The 21127-nt window shown below is 28.9% G+C and overlaps 1 protein-coding gene and 1 non-coding gene across 2 annotated transcripts; one reads left to right on the top strand and one right to left on the bottom strand.

The window, feature by feature from the left end:
* Positions 1-2808: 2808 nt before the first annotated feature.
* TRNAT-AGU (transfer RNA threonine (anticodon AGU)) lies at positions 2809-2882 on the top strand. Its single transcript has one exon. It is a non-coding gene; the product is annotated as a tRNA-Thr (tRNA).
* Positions 2883-4764: 1882 nt separating this feature from the next.
* LOC148213354 (putative apyrase 2) lies at positions 4765-7538 on the bottom strand. The gene is made up of 3 exons (XM_088124023.1): positions 7491-7538; positions 6098-6316; positions 4765-4926 (listed from the first exon to the last, which is right to left on the bottom strand). Exons 1-3 carry the CDS (start codon positions 7536-7538, stop codon positions 4765-4767), a joined length of 429 nt encoding a protein of 142 aa, XP_087980149.1.
* Between the last annotated feature and the right edge of the window lie 13589 nt (positions 7539-21127).

Raw genomic sequence — 21127 nt, 5'->3', positions numbered from 1 at the left:
TTCTTGCTCTGAAATTTAAAGTGCGTAATACCATTATAAACTATACCCTCTAGATTCTAGTCCTATTCACATTAATTTACACTATTAATTGTGGTAGGACACTCTTTACCTATTCACAGTGCATGACGATTTATTGTCAAACCAACCCTTCAAGAGATGTCATATAGCTATCATGTGACATACAAGTCATCCCAAGATTTCTTGGACCGAAATGACCCCTTCAAACTGGTACGCCTCCTCTTACATCATGTTCCATGAAAAGATAGTTTTAGTTGGACGTATTAACACATCGGTTATCTTATATGATAGCCACTTCGTCTTGGATGGAGAGCTCTCTTTTCGTAAACTCATTATCTCACCTATAGTGTTGCATGTGAACATTTACATTACCAATAGGGTAACAAAAAACTTGGTCAAATATGATATATGGCATTCAATAATTATCAAACAAGAGCTTTAGCCTAAAATGGCTGTTTGAATTTTTGAGATCAGAAGGTACATGATCCAATATTTCCAGAAATGGGTCTGATATAATTAATTGAGGATTAGAGAGGAAGAAAGAGAGAAGTGGTGCAATTGCTCTCAAATGGTTGTTGCTTTGCTGACTGTAAATACAACATTTCTCCATCAGTTTTTTGTTAATTTGTTTGGTAGCCACAAAGTAAGAACAAAAAAAAAAAAAGAAGAAAGAAAAAGGAAAGTTTGGATTCCTCATCTCAAGAAAAGAAGTGTTTATAAAATATGTTAATGGTGGGAAAGCTAAATCTACTGCTTTGAGCCTTTGACCATTCCATTTTCTCTACAATATCCCATTATTTGTATATTTTTATTGAAAGATTTGGAATGAAGATAGACCCTTCAAAGTGCACAACCTCTCTCATTTATACAAAACAAATTCATGCTAAGGAAAAAAAAAAAAAAAGAAGGAATGATAAGATCTTCTCCCATGATTAAACTAATTATATATATTTCAACCATTATTGAAGTGCCCTTTCTTTTTAATTTATTGGTAAGTTTCATGATCAAATAATTTTCTTTAAAAAATTAGGTAATATATGTTATCATATTTCTTCTAGTAGTCTAGAGGGAGAGTTTCTTGAATCATTCGACAAAATCAAACCAACGTGGAATATATTTTACGTAGAAAAGAAAGAAAGTTAACTTATCATTTTTAATAGATAATATATTTTTCAACCAAAGTGAAGTTTCAGTAATTTATCAAATATATTGTTTTCGTTCACATGTTCTCTCATAAAATCTATGTGATGTAACCAACATAAAATAATTTAAAACTACTTCAAGTCAAGTCTGACATACTTAATTAACTTTAGACTTCTGTTTGTAAAAGATAGAAACTATATATTTTTAAAAAAATTTCATAAATGCTTACCAACTGTGGTATCTCTATCAGATGATACGATTATCACAATTTTGGGATTTAATTTATTCTTTGAAATCAACAAGCCCTCTTTTGCAAGGTACTTTCTTTTTCTCTCTTAGCTTTGTGGAAAAGTTGGACTTTTTTTTTCTTGCTTCAACATGCAACATTATTAAATTGGAAGTGATGGTTCCCCAAGCACTTAGAGAAAGTAAATGGGTCACCCACTTCTCTCTTGTTTGCATTACATGGAGAGTTGTGGGTTTTTGATGTTTAAAAAAGGGGGAAGTGGTAATTGGATGTGTTGTGTTGTCTTGCGTTGGCCCAAACACCATGATGGGGTTGCCAAGTTGGTGAAGTTATAATGATAATTTCTTATAAAAGAAAAAAAAAAAAGTTGAAGTTCTGTCAATGGAATTGCTGAATAGTGGTAAAGGGGGACAAAGCCTGGTCCAAACTCACGTGACCTCAAACTGTTCGACGAAATGCCTCAACCAAAAATTTCCCCAATATGCCTATAATTTGGAAGAATCGATGCTTTCATAATATCAGATATGATTCATCTACGTGTGTTTGTTTGTTTTCGTGTGTGTATTTGTCAAACGTATAATTATAAATTCTGATTACGAGAGACCAAATGTGACACTTGAGTTAACTTTATATGTGATGACGCTCGTGTAATAGTGGATGATAACTACGTTATTTTAGCATCTAAAATTTTGATGAAATTATGTTATGAGTTTCAAATGCTGTGTGTTATAGTCTCTTTTGAACTTTTAAATGTTTTAGTATTTTAATTAGTACAAAAAATTAGTTTAGGTTTTGTTGTTTATTCTTTATTGATTATCTAACATAAATTTGAATCAATTTTGAAAGTTAAAATTTTGCATACTATATCTACAAATATATGTCCATTTAGCATATGACACGTACTTATCATATCAGTAAAAAAAGTTCATTTACCTATTTGTTGGTTTTTATTAAATAATTTTTAAAAATAATAATAATTAGGATTAAAAAATAAACTTAATTATTTTAAGTATGACTGATAGATTGGATATAAATTACCCTCTTTAAGTTGAAGGTTTACTAATTCATTATTTGACATGTACGGGATGAAAACTTCATTCTCAATTCTATGAGATTTTTATTGTTCATGGAGCGAAGAAAGTGGGCTTTGTCTCAGCTACTGCTATCCTTGAAAAATGAAGAGAGCTATCGGTTCAATCTTCTACCCTATAAATTAATTATCGAACTAAAAAACAACACAAGAAAATCCCAATATAGGTTAAACTTGGAGAGTTTTTTTTAGCCTAATAAGTGGTGACTAAAGATAAATTTGAAAAGCATTTTTACTAAGAAAATCATGCATTTGAAAAAGGCAGCTTTCTCGAAATGCCATTAAATGTTTTAAGAAAGGAGGCATATAAGCTCTCGTAGCTCAGTTGGTTAGAGCACCCGTTTAGTAAGCGGGAGGTCTTGAGTTCGACTCTCAACGAGAGCAATGTTTTCCAATTTTGTTACTTAAAATAATAAAAAGATTTTTTTTTCTCATTGATAATTTCGTCTTGTTGTAAAATAAAATACAAAAATAAACGACTACTTTGAGTACCATAACCATTTCTTTTTTAAATGCTTAAAAAACAAAATACCTAATTTTAAAAATATAATTTCAGAGCCAACTATGAAAATAAAATGGAAATAGAAGTTTCTCGAATAAAATAAAGAAAAGCGAAATGTAAATTAGAAGCATTGAAACAAATGAAACCAATACTATTATGTTAAGAAATTTTGTAAATAGTTTCAATTGCAACAACATGCTGAATTATTAGACCTTAGAATAAGAATGTAGTTTTTTTTTTTTTTAATTATGCTCGAAGAATGAACTAAAAAAAAAACCCCTTTTTTCTTCCAATTATTCCAATTTTTCATCTCATTAAAAACTCAACAAACCTAAATATTCAAATTTCAAGGTACCATTTTATACACTAAAAATGAAAATACCACTTTTCTGAGGAACAAGTTTGTTAAAATAAGATTGTACATTCTATCAAATAAGAAATACCTTAACATGTGAAATTATCCTAAGCAACATGACTAGAATGTAAGTAATTGCAATGAATACATGTCTATGTCACAAACTTGCGAAGGCCTATCGCCATGTAATCAAGAGACTTTCGTATATGTAAATTATGGTAAACAAAATTTAACTGCTTTAATTATTAATTTTTTTAGTATAGCACATGGTAGAAAAATCCAAATTCACAAATTTTTAGTTGGGATAAATGTCTTAACTAGTTGAATTATACTTCAATTATATTAACTAGTTTGTTAATTCAAAAGATCACCATAGTAAAATATTTTTAAAACTAAGACAACGGTTAAGGACATCTTTTATATCTCGTCAACATAATAATAGATACAACACATAAAAAATATAGATACAAGAATGCACAACTAATTAGGTAAATTCATACATATAATTACCAAGGCATGTCTAGTAGAAAGATGCTGAAATTATTTTCCAAAATAGCTTATATTAAAGAAGGATTATTACATGTACTCCAAACTCAAAACAAACCCATAAGCATAATTCATAAAGGAAGATATATTATTTTTATAGGGTGAAGGTTTATTTTAGGTAGATGAATGGGCTGCACCAATGTTATTCTTTTATTGGTGTTAACACCTGAAAAATACACACACATAGAAGAAAAAAGAAAGAAAAAACCCTCTTGAATCTTTTTATTTCACTAAATTAAAACATATTGTATTTCTAATTCAGTAAAAAGAAAGAAAAAAACACATATTTAGATAGATTAGTGACTATATTATTGTGATTATTACATTATCATGCATCAATTGACTGTAATATTTGTAGTAAATAATAGTTTGATTAAAAGAATCCAATACAAATAAGATAGGATTGAAACTTATTTTAAATGTGTGGATAGAAGCGAAAGCCTAGTGACATCCATCTCTTGTCTCCGACCGGAAGATAGCGCAACTTCAACATCTTCTGTCAATGGGTAGGCCTTTTTTTCAAAACCCATTCGAAAAATGCATTGGCTTTCACTCGACGTTCGTAAAATAATAAAGATAAGATAACATATTATATATATATATTTAGACTTTTTAAAATATAGTAAGCAAATCATAAATAATTTGAAGCATCCTTATAACTATCGACTTTTTTGTTTAAATTTCACCGCCATTTTTAGTGAAGGTAAAAATGGTGTAGTTTGGTTGATGAAACCATATAATTAATTAAAGTTTCAGAAATTGATGTTTGATAGAAATGTCAAACTCTTACTTAATGTTTAACAAAATGTCAATATCAAATAATATTTTTAGATAAACCATAACAAAAGAATGTCGATGAAGATTTAAACCAGGTCCATGCAAACGAATGTCAAATCTTCCTCATTGAGATTTGGGAATGCGCCATTCGCATCTGCATATTTGGTTCTGCAATCGCGCTCTCCGGTCCTCTTGAAATCTGCCGCCCGAAGTTCGGCCACCAGTTCACTCGAGCCGATGAAACTGGTCTAAATAATCATTAATAAACACAGTATGTGTCAGAATTAAGACGATAAACAGTACAGTATGTAATTACAGGGTTTGTTCACTCTCAAAGCTTCCATTATTACTCTCTTGCACCTTCTGAAGCTTGATCCTGATGGAGGAGATAGAATAAATTATTTGAGGACCTTAACAATGCGAAGTTTTTTCAATGCTGACATGATGATCACATGATCACAAGGCCCAGAACCTTTGTCACTGCACCATTCTCAAAGAACAAAATTAGTTTTGTTTTTGAAATTTTGTTAGGATTTCACATGGGTTTTCAAGAGAGGTGAAGAATTCACTAATAAAATTATAGAAAAACAAACTGAATCTTAAACAAAATAGTTATAAAACAGTAGATTATTTCACTAAATCAAACTAACATATTTTTGGAATAGATTGAGGGAGTTCTTGACCAATTAAATTCATTTGATATAGAGAGAACAAAAATGGTGATGAAACAAAATTTTGAATATTATAAACCTTGATAACCAGCTAATATGCAAGGGGTTGGACGAATCTTTTCTATTTACATTCCCGTCTCTTAGAAAGAATTGTTTTGGAACAATTCTTTATTTCTCATTTCTCATTTTTCATTTTCAATTATCTCCTAGGTTTTTCACTTTTTCAAAATCATAAATAATATTTTTTTAAAAACAAAAATAATATAATAAGTTTAATTAATTATTTTATTTAAAAAATTACTTTTCATCTCAGATGTTGGCTTTTTCCTTAATTTAAAATTTGAGAAAATAGGAAATTAGAAATTTTTGTCAGCCCTATCTACTTATTTTCCATTTTTCTTAATAAAATAAAAAAAAAGTTTATATCACCACGAAACTCAAAAGCTCAAGTTAATGAACAACATTTTCCTATCCACCGAGTCTCACACAAGAGGTTTGTTTTTTTGATAGATATAGGAGAAGATCTAAACTATAATATTTAGAGTAATGAGTATGTTTGAAAGATCTTTTGTAATAGTGCTTATTACAAAGGACTAAAAACATTATTTTATTTAAAAAAATTAAAAAACAGATTTTTAGATGAATCATTTAATTAATTTTCTTCCTGTAAAAAAAGTGGTTTGTTGGGGTTAGAGTTAGGGTTAGGATTTTGATGTAAATTAAGAGTTTGGATATGATGAAACCCAACCCTGGTTGCCATGCCGTAGAAGGAGGAGGCAACATAGAGATTGCGGTTGCCGCCGCCGCCGCCGCCGTTCCAAATTCCGTCGAAAGTGCAGCCGCGGGTGTAATTACACGGTTTGTACACACTCAGAGCCTTCAATATCAACTCTCCGGCACCCTTCAAAGCTTGCTCCCTGTGGAAATGCGGATGCTTTGTATTCCTTTCCTTGATATTTGTATGAACCTACACCCAAAAAATTTTAATTTATTAAAACAGCCTCATTTAAAAATAATAATAAAAAGGGATGGTTTTAATTAACCTTGATAACCAGCCAAGATGCAAGGGTTGGATGAATTTTTGGTTATTTTCGAGATCTCAGCTCTGGCGGCCAGTAAGCCATAATTCAAATAACTGCAGTCAAAAAATCAGATAAAAACAAAAAGTCTGAGAAACAAATAGATAATTAATTAAGTTGATATATTACTCGGGTTTTATATCCTTTTACTTATATCACATGCAACGTGAAATTACGCTTCTCGATACACTGAAAATATTGCTTCTCGCTCCTTCCTCCTCTATCGAGAGACCATTTCAAAATCAATTGACAATAAGAGGAGTAGCTCATATCCTTTTCAACGTGGAATCTTTAATAATACGAAGGTAAGATGCATAATTTCACACCATAATGACATCAGTGAAAGGATACAAAACTTCATTTTCCGAAAAGTATACAGATTTCGTTTTTAGCTAATATGATCTTATCTTGAATCCATCCAGTCAAAAGAACCAATTAAATCTTAATCCTACTTAATTAACTAGTGGTAATTAAGAGAGAGAAAGAGAAACCTGTGAACATAGAGGAAATATTTAGTGCCCTTGAAATAAAAGTGTTGAAGATAAGAGTCTTGATTCTGTGGTGGCTTTGGAGCCCGAGCAGCTGCATCTTCTGAGATTGCTTAAGCCATTTGGACAGAGCCACCACCAAGATCCACCACTCCCACTGTATTTGAATATTTCTTCCCCAAATTCCCCAACAAATAGTTCACTGTCACCTTCATATGATTACCATACCTCAATTTAACCCCAACATTAATTACAAATATATCTCAAACAACAATCATCGGAACAACAGTTTGATCCTACTACATTTAGTTGTCAAAAAAACACGTAAGAAATTAGTCATCATGAAGTTTGAACTCATACCTTCTAAATTTTTTACCTTTTGACCCTTTAGGCCAATGGGCTAACGATGAAGGTTGTTATGACAGCATTTCTTAAAAAATTATTACTTTTAGAAGTAGATTTTGAAATTTTTTAAAAGATAACGATATGAACAATAGATAGTGTTCGTACGCTTCATTTTCAAAAGCTAAAAACAAAATGATTATCGAATGGAATTGAAAGGCGGTGAAAATACCCACATGTAGGAAACCTCTTGATTTTCCTGTAATAATTGTAACCCCATCTGCTTTGTATTTGAATGTGCTTTTTGTTTTCAAGTGCAGTTAAAAACTGTGCAACTGCAAACTTTCATGTTCTCGGGGAAAAAAAAAAAAACTAAATACTAATCAAATAGGAGATAATTAATACGCAATTGAAAATTACAAAACGTTTAAGAAATCTTTTTGCATTATTTATCATATATTTTTATTTCTTAATTGAAAACTAATCACCAAAAACTAAAATCTCAATATTTTGTATTTCTTTTTGTAAGCACCATTCTTTGAATATATATTTGATATATATTATATACATTATTTTATTATTAATAATTGGGAGGTCATTACTGAATATAATTTGTTTGATAAAAAACACATCTCTTATTGATTCAACACCTTCTTAATTTAAATTGACAAATGGTTAGAAAGAACAAAAAAATTTTGGAACAGATCTAGTGCACTCGATGTGAAGCTTCTACTAAAAAAATTATAATACGAAGCTATGAATCATTAGGATTTTAATTCTTCCCTACTCTAAGGATAGGAAACTCATGATCGAGATGATAGCATACCCAAAACTCAAAAGCCTAAGTTTTGTTCCTTGTGGGAAAATAGAAGGACCTTATCCTTCTATTTTTATCTCTTTCATGAATAGATTAAATATGGGTTTCATTCATAATTGTAAGCATAAATGAAATTCACATTTAAAGAAATACACTTTTTTTTTTAGATAATCGTATAGAAATACACCTTAAATCACACTTAATAACATAAGATGGACATAATTAAAACATATAGATATTAGATATATATGTAAGATTTAACAATTATTATAGTTAAGAATTTAATTTTTCTGAAAAAACAAATGAAATAGTAAAAAATAGTAATTCTAGAGGCTCTATTTCCTATACTTTCTGAAAATAAATCCATATTCATTGATTTTTTCAACTTTTGGATTTGTGGTTTGAATAGGGCTCAAAACTTTTGTGGATTGTGATTTTAGATTTAGGGCTACTTGGATCACAACTTCCAAAAACCAAATTTTTAGAAAGGCCCACAAAACATGTTTTTTCTTATTCATTACATTCAATGAAATTAATTGGATTATTGATCTAATACCCAATCTGCCATTACTTCTTCCTTTTTTTTTCCTAAGATTTTCAGTGAAACCAAACCAAACTTCTTCAATAATAACTTATTTTGTTAAAATAAAAATTAGGAAAATATTCTTTACGAGTGAAATAATCTATAATTTACATCATTTAAAGACATATGGTACATATTTGTTGGACTAAATTTACTTAGCTCGCAAATCAAACATCTTGAAAGGGAGAGGTTTCACTCAGTTTTATTTAGGCCCAAATTTATGGTCTCAAATTGGAAAGTTTTGTGTAAAATATGTTTTCAGATTATAAGAAATGATATATTATAACAACTTGGATTTGCGACCCCCGTAGTTCATAAAAAAATAAAAAAATAATAATAATATAATGGATTGAAATATAAGTTCAAGATTGAAATTAATAAACTCATATATTAAAAGTTGAATTATACAAGTTTGATGTCTAAACTTTGATAATTATGTCTATTTAATTATCATATTTCAAAAGAATTCCCTATAGGTTATTGAATTTCAATGTTGTGCTTGCTTGGTCCTCAATTTAAGGAGTTTTTCACTCCGCGCTTGCAAAAAGTTCTAAAATATTAGTAGCAAAATTTGGAGATCCAACTCATGCCGAAGAAATAAAAGTAAATATATCCTTAATAAACACGGAGTAAATAATGATATATCAATGATATAACTGATTATGAGTGTTGATATACCAACAATATATCTGATATAAATGTTAATATATCAATGACATACGTGATATATTACTTATCTTTACTGTGTTCAGCATTTTTTTTATTGAATTGTATTGTGTTGTTCACAAATTTTTATCAAATGTTTGCCTTCTATACCTAATATGAATGTTGTTATATCATCGATATATTTGATTTGTTATATTATTAAAGGAATCAATAACACTAATATACCTAATTATGAATAATGTTGATGTACCAACGATATACCTAAATGAAAGTTGATATACAAACGATATACTTAGATGAATGTTGTATACTTAATATTTTATTTTATTTTATTTCAAACATTTTGCCATATTTATAAAACCTAAATATCGTCATCGCAAATATTTTACTTCACTAGATCTCCAAGATACGGTCATATTATAAATCTCCTCTTGGCTAAATCAAATCCATATTGAACACAAAAGTTGAAAAAAGTATTGGAAGAAATGAAAACGACTTCCAAAACGTCATGTCGTTGAGTTGACGTGGATCATGTCGGCCATGTCATTTACTGCAACCGACTCCTCACTTCCGTACACAAAATTCATTATCATTTCCCAAGTCAAACCACAGCCCTACGATCTTTATTTTACATCATCCAGATTCTTCTTCTTCCTTTTTTTTATTTTCTTCATCACAACAACAATAATAATAACAATAAATAAATATCATATATCTCTAAACTACTACTTTTTAATTATTTGTTTAGCTTTATTCCAATTTGAATATGTACTGGAAAAATAGATTTACAATTGAACTTTATGATTTGGTGGCCAAATTTTTTGAATCTTTTCCTTAAAAATTGCCAACTAAACTTATCTGAATTAAGCCCTCAATTTGTGAAGTTGTGCCTCAAAATGATTCATCATATGTCAATCATGTGGTTGGATAATGGATTCCTTACTTTGTATAAATGATAATGTTTTGTAATTGAAAGATAATTGATAGATTCATGGAATTTCCTGAATCAATTTCAATCATTATGGAGTAATTCACTCCTTTATGTTTTCCTCTTTTTTGTGAACAACATTTTCAATTCTCATCCTTCATCTATAAATATAGATATATGGATGTTTTCTAAAATATCCTTTATATTTGTGTGAGAAATTTTGTAAAGAGAATTGGTTTTTTCCCCTCACAAGAAAGGGCTAATTTCGTGATATATTCTTGTAATCTTAAACGTTTTATTAGGAGGTCAAAAGTTGATTTAATAAGTTATTGTTATTATGACGCCCGAGTAGAGATGAGGAGTACATGAATGAACCGATACCACATCCGAATGAATGGATCCTGAGATTATAGAAGAATAGTCAAGAAAGGCTTAAAAGAATGGATAGTCACTACCTATACTAACAATATGCACATTCCTTTTCGGTAACTCAATCGTAAGAACTCCAAACTTAAGCGTGCTTGACTCTGTATGGATAGTCTACGCTCTTCTAAGTAGCTCAGAACTTGACGGTGGTGCAGCCAGGTTACAGTTATTATTATTATTATTTTATACATAAAGTTGTAATAATTCTAACTTAGGCATGATTTCATAGACGTAGGTTGCAATTTTTTTTACTATATTATAAACATGTTGTGTGTTCCTTCTTATATATTTCTTAAAATTGATCTTTTATGAAACTAATTAGCATGAATATTATTGGTGTTATATCAATATCAAGGGAAAATGAGGTATATATTATTATTGATATGATATGATAGGATATAAATTATAATGTAGTGAAAAAGGAGGATGAACTTAACCATGGCTCGTGGGGGCAAAGAGACAATAGGCTGATTAGCTAAGAGAAGAAAAAATAAGTTTTTAACCATTTTTTTATTACAAAAAGATCATATTCCCCTTTATAGATATAGTAGTCCTTTTTCAAAATAAAAAATTACAATAAAAGTTTCCTCAGTTTTATTTTATTTTAGTTTCGAATTTTTGTTAAGCTTCATATTGGTTTTTAATGTTTTATCTACTTTATGTTGTTAGTTCTTTCAAATTTAAATTTTCAACGCAGGTACATGCTATAAAAACAATAATTTGTTAATATGAGTGTGTGTGTGTGTATATATATATATATATATATATATACACTTTTTTTTTTATATCCGTGAGTGTCCGGGCGACATCTCGACTAATCTTAAGGGGCAACCGTCTGACCCTATAACATTTGATGTCGAAAAATACATAGAAATTACTAATTCCTAAGATAGGTGACCATCATGAATATGAGAATAGTTTGATTTGACCAATTAAACTATAATATGAGTATAGTTTAATTGGTTAAATCATTAGCAACTTCTTCGGTAGGTCGAAATTTTGAATCTCACAATAATTTAGTATTACATAGGTAATGAATGGAGCTACACCACTTTTTAAAGCTAGTTGTAACGGTTTTAAAGGTAAATAGTAAAAATATAATGTTAATAGGAGCATAGCTCAACATTTAAAATATTTTTCTCCTCTTTTGAGATTGATTGAGTGACCCTATATTTATCGAACTAAAAAACATAAATTTCAATGACTTTTTTTAACAAGAGTGTATCAAATATTTGATAAATTGGCACTAGCATTTTTAATGAATACATTTTATACTATAGCATTCCATTTTTATTTGGGTAAGTTAATTATTACCCTAATTTTGAGAGAGGAAATTTATAAAATAGAAATATTGGTCTTAATAAATGAAGAATTGAAAAGAAAATGTTAAATAAGTGTAGGGGCAGATATCATGTTGATAAGGATCTTCAAACTGTCTCTCGAGTCTTTAACTTATTTCACTCCCATCGTTGGTGTCATGTCTCACAGACAGAAATATATCTAAATATTTTATTCCTCAACAAACAATATTAGTTTTTTATCAAAAAAAAAAAAAAAAGTTATAACAAAAATTAATTTATAAAATAAAATAAAAAACGTGATTCACTGCACAGTCAGCAGTCAGCACCGAAAACGGATGCAACGCCTTCTTTGCCAAGTCAGCGCACCATCCACGCAGCGAAACGTCATTCGTCAAACCTTTTATCTTCCTTTCATTTTAAATCCTATTTTAATGATAGAATGTTTATTTTCATTTGAGTATATACATTTTAACAACAATTCTTTTATCTATTTTTTCTTCTCAATCCTTCGAATTGTTTATTTTGAAAGGTCTCTCTATTTTAGAAAATATGGGGGATTGAGATATATGTCAATCACCGCTGAATTATGTTCGTTTTAGCTAGAAAACATTTGTTTAGTTTTGTTGGTAAAAAATCTAACATAAATCCAAGGTTATAATACTTTTCAGTTTGGGTTCATTTTGGCTAATTTATCGTTAAAATATTTATTTCGGCCCCTCTTCATTTTACTTTGATTCATTTTAGTCATTGTACTTTCGATTTTTTACCTGAGAAACTTTTTGACTATTAATAAAGTTTAACACATTTTTAATACACAAGAAAAATCCTTTAATATAAAGTTATGTCTCCATTTCAAGAAATATATTGAGTATAGTGTCGTGTTGAATTGTTGTAGAAAAAATAGATAGAAAATAAAATGAAGAGACCAAAACAATCCTTTTTTAAAAATACAATGACCCTATCTTTCAACATGGACTAAAATAAACAAAAATTGAAATAACATGAACCAAAATAGAAAATTTGAGAGTAGAATAATCCAAATGAACAAAAACTAAAAATTAAGCAAAATAGTATTTTATCCTAAATTCTATAACTAACAAAAAAACCTTTAATATAACTCATTTTCATGGCTAAAAAAAATTATCAAAACATAATATTGTTGAACAAATTAGATAAAAAAAAAAGACAAACAAACGGATCAAATGACTATCTTTTAAATTTAAAAGTATTAATACTATAATAAATATTTTAGAAGGATAAGACAAAACTACCCTATTAAAATAGACGTTTTGAAATTACATAACTAACGGAAATAAGAAACTAAAATGGGATATATATATATATATATATTTTGGAATAAAGAAAAAAGAAAAATAGTCAACGTCTTAAGTATGGTTTTGGCGTCACCGTTGATGGTACTCTCTATCGCAACACGATCCGATCATCACGCCGTCTCACCTCCCACGTTTAAAAATCCACAATATTTCTCATCAAAATTTCTATACATAATCCACGATTTTCCTCTTACTTATTTTTCTTCTACTAATATTATCCTCTCACTTCATTCATAATTTTAATTAGTATCATGTTTTACTTTATCCATGCATTCCAATTTAGAAAATTTCAACTTTAGGACAGTTCCAAATATGATAAAAATATTTAGTAAAATTAGTAAAATAACAATCATATTTAATTCTTCCAAATATAATACTTAAAAAAACGAATATCTAATTTTAAAATGACAACTTTACCCAAATGACATACATCTATGATATATGTATGTGATATACATCTGATATATTACTGATATGAGTGTTCGTGCAATATGTATGTGATATACATCTAATATATTACTAATATAAATACCTGATATGCTACGAATATATTATTGATATGTGTGATATTATATATACTACTACTACTGTTATAAGTGACATATTTTAAAATAAATAAAAGATTTTTGCTACCCACCGCAATTTTCCAATTTTTTATGAGTGAAAATCAAAATGTGAAGTCTGGAAGTACGAGTGAGTGTTAATGGAATTATTTATTTATCCATTATCTAAATTTCCTTATTTAATTTATGTTATCTTACTAACAATAAAATGTCTGCATTACCTAAAACATAGAATAAAAGTACGTGTTTTTAGATATAGTAGCAAGTTTCAAATTTTATTCAAATAATATAATTTGATTTGCATTCAAACAAAAATACTATTATATATGAGAAGATAAAAAGTTAAATTTGTAATGTTTTGAAAATTAAAAATTATAAGACGGATATTTTTAAACGCATACAATATTTATGCCTTGCAATAGATTAATTTTAGATGGGGATAATATTACGTGACTAGTAAAATGATATAAAATATACACATATGTCACAAATAATTTTTTAAAAAAGTAAAATAATTATTAAATGTACCCTAAAATCTCTATTGTTTTTAATACTCTCTTTGAATCTCAAGACTTCGTTTTCCATACACCAAAGTTGGTACATTATCATAAGAGTTGTATTGTATCTACTTCGACAGAAAAAATAATAAATACACACATTTAAAAAATTAGAATAATTTGAAGTTTCTTTGACAACTTTTCTTTATTATTATTATTTTTTAAAAAAATAACTGCGTTTAGTCTCTATTTGACAAGGCGAAAAAACAATCTTTTTGTTTTTACCTTCTCTCCATTTCTTCTTTTGGTCTACTTTATTTATTTTGTTTTTTTTTTTTCTTATTTTCTTTTTCCATCCCTTCTGTCAAGAATTTTAAATATAATGTGAACATTATTATAATATAACCTTCTTCAATATCCATCATATATGATTCTCAAAAAATGAAAAGTGTTGAATTTCAACTCATGTGTGTGAGTCTGTGACACAATTCTGTAACATTGAAGCATAAATTTCATTAAATAATTTCACACGGAGAAATATATATCAATATATATATAAACAAGACATGAAGTCTAAATACCAAACACAATTAGGATCTTTAATTTAATGTCTTCACATATTTTTCAAAAAAAAATATCCCACGTGATTATTTCATCTCTGTCTCATATTTTAATCATGCAAAAAAATATTATTCAAACCCCAAATAGTACATCTAAAATAACCCTATTTTCCCTTGAAAAACAAAAACACCTACATCCTACATTGCTCACTCAATTTCCATATATACCTCTCCAATATTTTTTTGCTTAGGGTTTCAAGTTCAACATATCATAGTACTAGGGGTAAGACTTGTTCATTGAGTTCTTCAGCGCCGTAGCGCCTGGTACTCGAACATTGGCTCGAGGTATTTTCTCTACCCCTTCTTACCCTGAAAAAGCAGGGGCACCTTGCGTCCTTGAACCGATAACCATCTTTCGGCTAACCTAGCCTCCTCCGTCCCTCGGGACCAACAAGGGGTAGTACAGGAATATTCACCTGTTGTCCATCGACTACGCCTTTCGGCCTGATCTTAGGCCCTGACTCACCCTCCGTGGACGAACCTTGCGGAGGAACCCTTAGGGAGAGGAAACCGCGTGAAAGAAGCAAAAAAGAGGAGTGTTTGAAGGCTTTATTAGAAGCATGAAGAAATTGGAGTTGCGAGTGACATGAAAACCAAACCCACTGTACTCGGAAAGAAACCCTAATTGTTTTGGTTTATGTCTTCCAAAAAAAATCAAACATTCAAACTAAAATCCCACGTTGTTTAAGAAACAAAATCCACTGTTTGTTCTCTTTCTTGGAAGTTGGGGTTTTTCTTAATAAAAATTTTCATTACTAATGCATTAATTAACGTAATAGAGAGAGAGAAGAGGAACAGTATAATTGTAATTATTGGACGTATGGTTCTGTTTTTGAAATTAGTTTGTCGGAAGTGTTGGGTTGCAAAGGGGCTTTGCTTTTGAATGGCATAGGCTTATTATTTTGTTGGAGAAGAGAGGGTTCTTAGAATTCATTATGGATTTACTTTTGATTGGATGTGTGGTGCCATCTAATCTAACCCAAAAGGAAAAACTATAGGTCGGCCTATACCATATTATATGTGTTTTTGAGGTAGGTTCCAGAAAGGCACTCACTCATAAAGAAGTGTTAAATCTCTTACGAACCCGACAAAGTAAAAGAAATCAATATCAAATGGAGACTGGTGATTCATTGGTCTAAAATGACTATGGTTAATTAAGAGGGAATGAGTTCAAATTCCACGAGGAGGAATTAGTAATTATTGATCCGTGAGATTAATCGAGGTACGCGTAAACTAATCCGGACACTCACGGATATCAAAAAAGGAAAGGTCGATACGGGAATTTGAACAACGGATCTCCTGCTTTGATACCATGTTAAATCACCAATGAATATAAGAATTTAAGTTCATGGGTTATGTAAATTTAATATTTTGTAGAGATACCTTAACAAGAAGAACGGAGGGACAACAAATTATGTCTTTCTTGGTTCGAAAATTTACAACTACATTGAAATTTAGAAAAAATTAATAAAGATATTAGTGTCTTGATCTATATTAGTGTCGGTTGGATTTTATAATAACACTAATTAAGATAATTAAAAATTTTAAGAAAAAGGTTGGTTTTGATGTTGATGCCATCTTTTTCCCTCCTTTGATTTTGTCTTGGTTCTTTTAGAATTTTCAACTTTTGGGTTTTGTAGTTAATGTATTAATTTATTTTAAGCAAATTCTTAATTTAGAAAATGATAAAAAAAAAAAACATATGTTAATGAGAGTGTGTGAGACGCACTATATAAAATGAGTTGCATCAATCTAATGACTTAATTAAAAATTAACTTATATAAATATTTAATAATTAATTGGATTTATGTAGAAATATATGTGGATAACTATACAAAATCTAGTATAATTTAGCTAAAACATTACAAAAATAGAACTAAAAGGACAATTGTAAATATAGGGAAAAAGTGCATATATGAGTGATTAAAATTAATTAATATATAGATTAATTAGTTATTGTTGTAATTATACCACTATCAGTTCAATTTATGTTAATCCATGGCTAGATTTTAAATTAAAAAATATATTTTTTGATTTACCACTATTTAAAAAATGATATATTTACAATTATTTGTGAAAGTTTTATTCTATTAAATAATTACTTTTACAAATATACGTAATTATGAATATTTAAAAAAAAACTATGTTATCCATTTAGATTTCTCTGTGAAAGTATTTAAGTCCAATTTGACTCAAACATCTAATTTTTTTAATCAACTATTATATAAAGAAAACAAAACTTTACAACAATTTTTAGACTATTTTAATAATTAGACAATTTAAAAATGCCAAACTGTGTAAAGATTTTAACTTTTGGAAAACGGAGTTTGGTAGACTCAAGACCAACATTTGGTCATGTTCACAATTTCATTTATTATTTTGCATGGAATAATGGAATCTTATTTTTATCAAAAAAAAAAAAAAGGAATGTTATTTATTTTCAGATTTGTACGGCAACCCGTTTTACAGCGAAGAATATAAATAATGGTAGATTCTCATTTCTCGTCCACAAAGCATCGTCCTTATAATTTTTTAATTGATAGATTTTACTACATAACTTAATTTTAATATACATTTTTTAAAATATCAAAACCTCTCTCTCTCTCTTTTTTTTAATATATCATCAATTAAACTTCTTATTAAAAGAATTTAAAGCAGTGAGCACATGGAATGAACCTTCCTAATTATCTGAAGTCCCATTTTTACATGTCTTTCTTGCAATTCCATGAGCGACTAAATTCGAGCTTTCTTGCTGCATGTTTGAACTCTTTGATTGGAAGGAGTTTCACCATCTTTCTAATTTCATCTGTGAAAATTAAAGTTGTACCTCTCGTAAATCAGTTTCCTCACGATTCACGATTTGAATGACCTCTAAATTATTCAATTCCACGACAATTTCATCGGTAGATATTTGAAAGTAGCGGTTCCTTAACAATTTGACTACCAAACTATCTCAACTCTTCTGATGAGCATGAATTTGACTTCCAAACAATTTAATAACAACTTTTTCTGTTGAAATTTTAAATATCTAAACTAAAACAATAAATTTCCAAACAACTTTATTAGAGGAGAAAAAAAAAAGTGAAATGATTGTAAATGCTAAACTTTTATTTTCATAATTATTTTTTATGTTCACGCGGTGATATATTCTATCTTTCTAAGAGTACTACCCTCTACAAGAGTACTACCCTCTACGTAGTCTATGTCTGGGGAGCATACTTGACAGGAGATAGACACAGGCGGTAGGGAGGTCTCCCACTTCGATTCCCGCCCCGTTAGCATCTCCGATCCGAGATAAGGGATTACTCCGTTAGGTCTTTTCGGTCCGGAGCCGACCGGTAATGGACCTATATCTCTATAATTTTGAATATTAGATTTGGTAGCAATTTTAACATATTTATTCTTTATTTTATTTTATTTTATAGGAAGAACATTAGTATGAATCCTAAATCATATTTTGATCCACAACCTTCGTAATGAAGAAATGTTTTTTGCAAAGTAAAGAATGAAAACATTTTAGAATAATGATCAAAATTAGAGTAAAATAAACATGAAAGTTGAGTTATTTTAAAACCAAAAATTAACCTAATAAAGTGAGATCGATGTTGATTGATATTACAGTTGAAGGAAAAAACCAAAAAAATATCGTTAACAAATTAGGGAAAAAAAATCATTTCTATCACTTCATAAAACTCAAGTGGGCCTTGATTTAAAAACTTGAAAAATAATATATTTTACAACGTGACATCCCAACGACGGCGTTTCAAATTGATTACATTACATGGTCAAACTCAGTGCGAATCACCAAAATGACAGTTATGTATCTAAAAAACTATATAAAATCATTGATTAGATGGATAATCATTCAATTATGCCTTGCTTTCCTTTTCAAAATAAAAAATGACTGGCTTTCTTAACATGACAATTTTTTTTAACTATATCAATTATATATATATTTCTTATATTGTTCATAATATGGATTTTTATGTAAAATAAAAAAGATAATATGAATTTTTATGCATTAAAAGATTTAAGTTAAATTACTGATGTCAAAACTAAGTGATAATTGACATATATTTCCAATAAAATGATTGTCAAAACTATAGTTTAGGTATAGTTTCAATCAATATCCATTTTAATAGAAAAAATGTCGTATTTGATATTTTTTTTTTATTAAACAAAAGAAACATGTTGAAACACACATCAATAAGACACGCACATACCTTTTCAAAAAAAAAAAACACACACACACCAAGAAATGGACACCAAAAAGAAAAGAAGAAATCAAAGAAAAACAACAGAGTTTATCAAAAGGGTATTTAATTAATAGCATCATTGATTCTCCAAGATCATTGCTCTTCAAAAACAAATCCCAAATTATTGGAAATTTTCAGGTGGGCATGATTTTGTCAGGTGTTTTTTTCTAGAGAAAAATCATCAATTAGGTAGGCTAAATATTTGTGCACATGTTCTCCCTCTCATTTAACCTCTCAAAATGTTGATTAATGAACCATCCAATCTTTGTAATCTCAAAATTATTGATTAAACAAAAAAATAATAATCAAACTTATGGATGAGTTGTGAGAGCCAACAACACACCTAGAAATTTGCCAGTGAAGCACCATCCCAATTCCCAACCAAATAAAAATGGGGGAAAATCATTTGGTTGAAAAATGGACACCAAAGACTTCTTCAATTTGGTTTAATTTAAATAAAATAAAATGGAAAGTGCAATAAATTTAATATTGGGATTTGGCAGAAAGTGCAAAATCCCAAGTCAAAGGATTGAGAGAGCAAATCAAGTGGGTATCGGAGAGAAACAAACAATGAGGCATGTGAAAGTGGGGAACTTTGGTTTTTTTTTTCTTTTTCTTTTTCAAATTAAATTACAAACAACCAAACAAAGCATTACAATTAAGGAAGGCCATGCCCAAGTGTTCCAAAATTAATTAATATTCTTTACTAATGTGCTAAACATGTAGTTCCTCAATTTTATTACCAATTAGCTGATGTTTTGCTGTCACACTCTCTCATGTTTTGAGAAATTAATAATATTTGGTATGTTTTTTTTCATAAATCAGAGGTATAGACAAGACGGGAGTGAAGAAGGAATGAGAGATTATCTCTTCTTAATTTGTTTGATATACAGGAAAGTAAATCAAATGTTGAAATTTAAAAATTTTTCTTTTAATTTGAAATTTTTAGAAGCGAGATGTTATAGGTACAAAAAGTTAGATTCCAAAATTGTTTCCTTCATTATAAAAATTTTATAACTCATACATATCAACTAATTGCACCATATAATAAGATTTTCTTAGTTTAGGTTAAAGTGGGTGCATGGTTCAATATATTTTTTTTTTGTTGAACCCCATCAATTATTTTGAATAGTTTGAATAATTAAAGTATGGTAAATCTATGGGTTTTTTATTTTTAAAAAGTTATATTTTGGTGTTTGTTTAATTCGGATTAGATTAAGTTTTAATAAAAGTGATAAAATGAAGAATTTGAAATTCGAGGTGGCTGTCCAAATCTATATGTCTTTTTATTTATGATTTGTTTGTTTATTTTTCTTTATGTCTTTTTATTTATTGGTGAAATAAAAAAGGAGGAGGAATGAGTCAGGTCCCATAAAATGTCACAATAAAAACAGTACGTTGATGGAAACATTTTTTTTTTCACACAAAAAGCAACCAATTAAATTTTAGATTTAAATTATACATTTCTTCAAAAACTTTCATAAGCCTATTTTATTTTGGTCAGTGTACTATCAAACATTTTGATTTTATCCAATTAAAAAAGGAAAAAAAAAAACCTTTGCCATAAAAATTTGTTTTGTTAATGAAAATTTTAAGTGATGGATAAAGTTTCATACATATATCTTAAAAAAAACAAATCTACATAAAAATATAGAGATAATGAAATATGTCGTCAGCCCCACCCTAAATGGGGCAAAAGATATTCCCATTTGGAGACTGAGAAATTTTTTTCCTACATCTCCCCCACCCCAAATATTTATGGCCTTTAGGTAATATTTTCTTATTTATTGAACAGTAGAATATTGTTATTCTCCACCGCTAAGTTTTTGACAGGTAAAAGAAATAAACTCAAGGAGGGAGAAAGAAAAGTGTGACACT

This window comes from Momordica charantia (genome assembly GCF_013281855.1).
Source record: "Momordica charantia cultivar OHB3-1 chromosome 1 unlocalized genomic scaffold, Mcharantia_2.0 BLBB01000001.1, whole genome shotgun sequence".
Classification (NCBI taxonomy): Eukaryota; Viridiplantae; Streptophyta; class Magnoliopsida; order Cucurbitales; family Cucurbitaceae; genus Momordica; species Momordica charantia.
The sequence above is the reverse complement of the archived record's forward strand: the minus strand, read 5'-3'. Positions and strand labels throughout refer to the sequence as shown.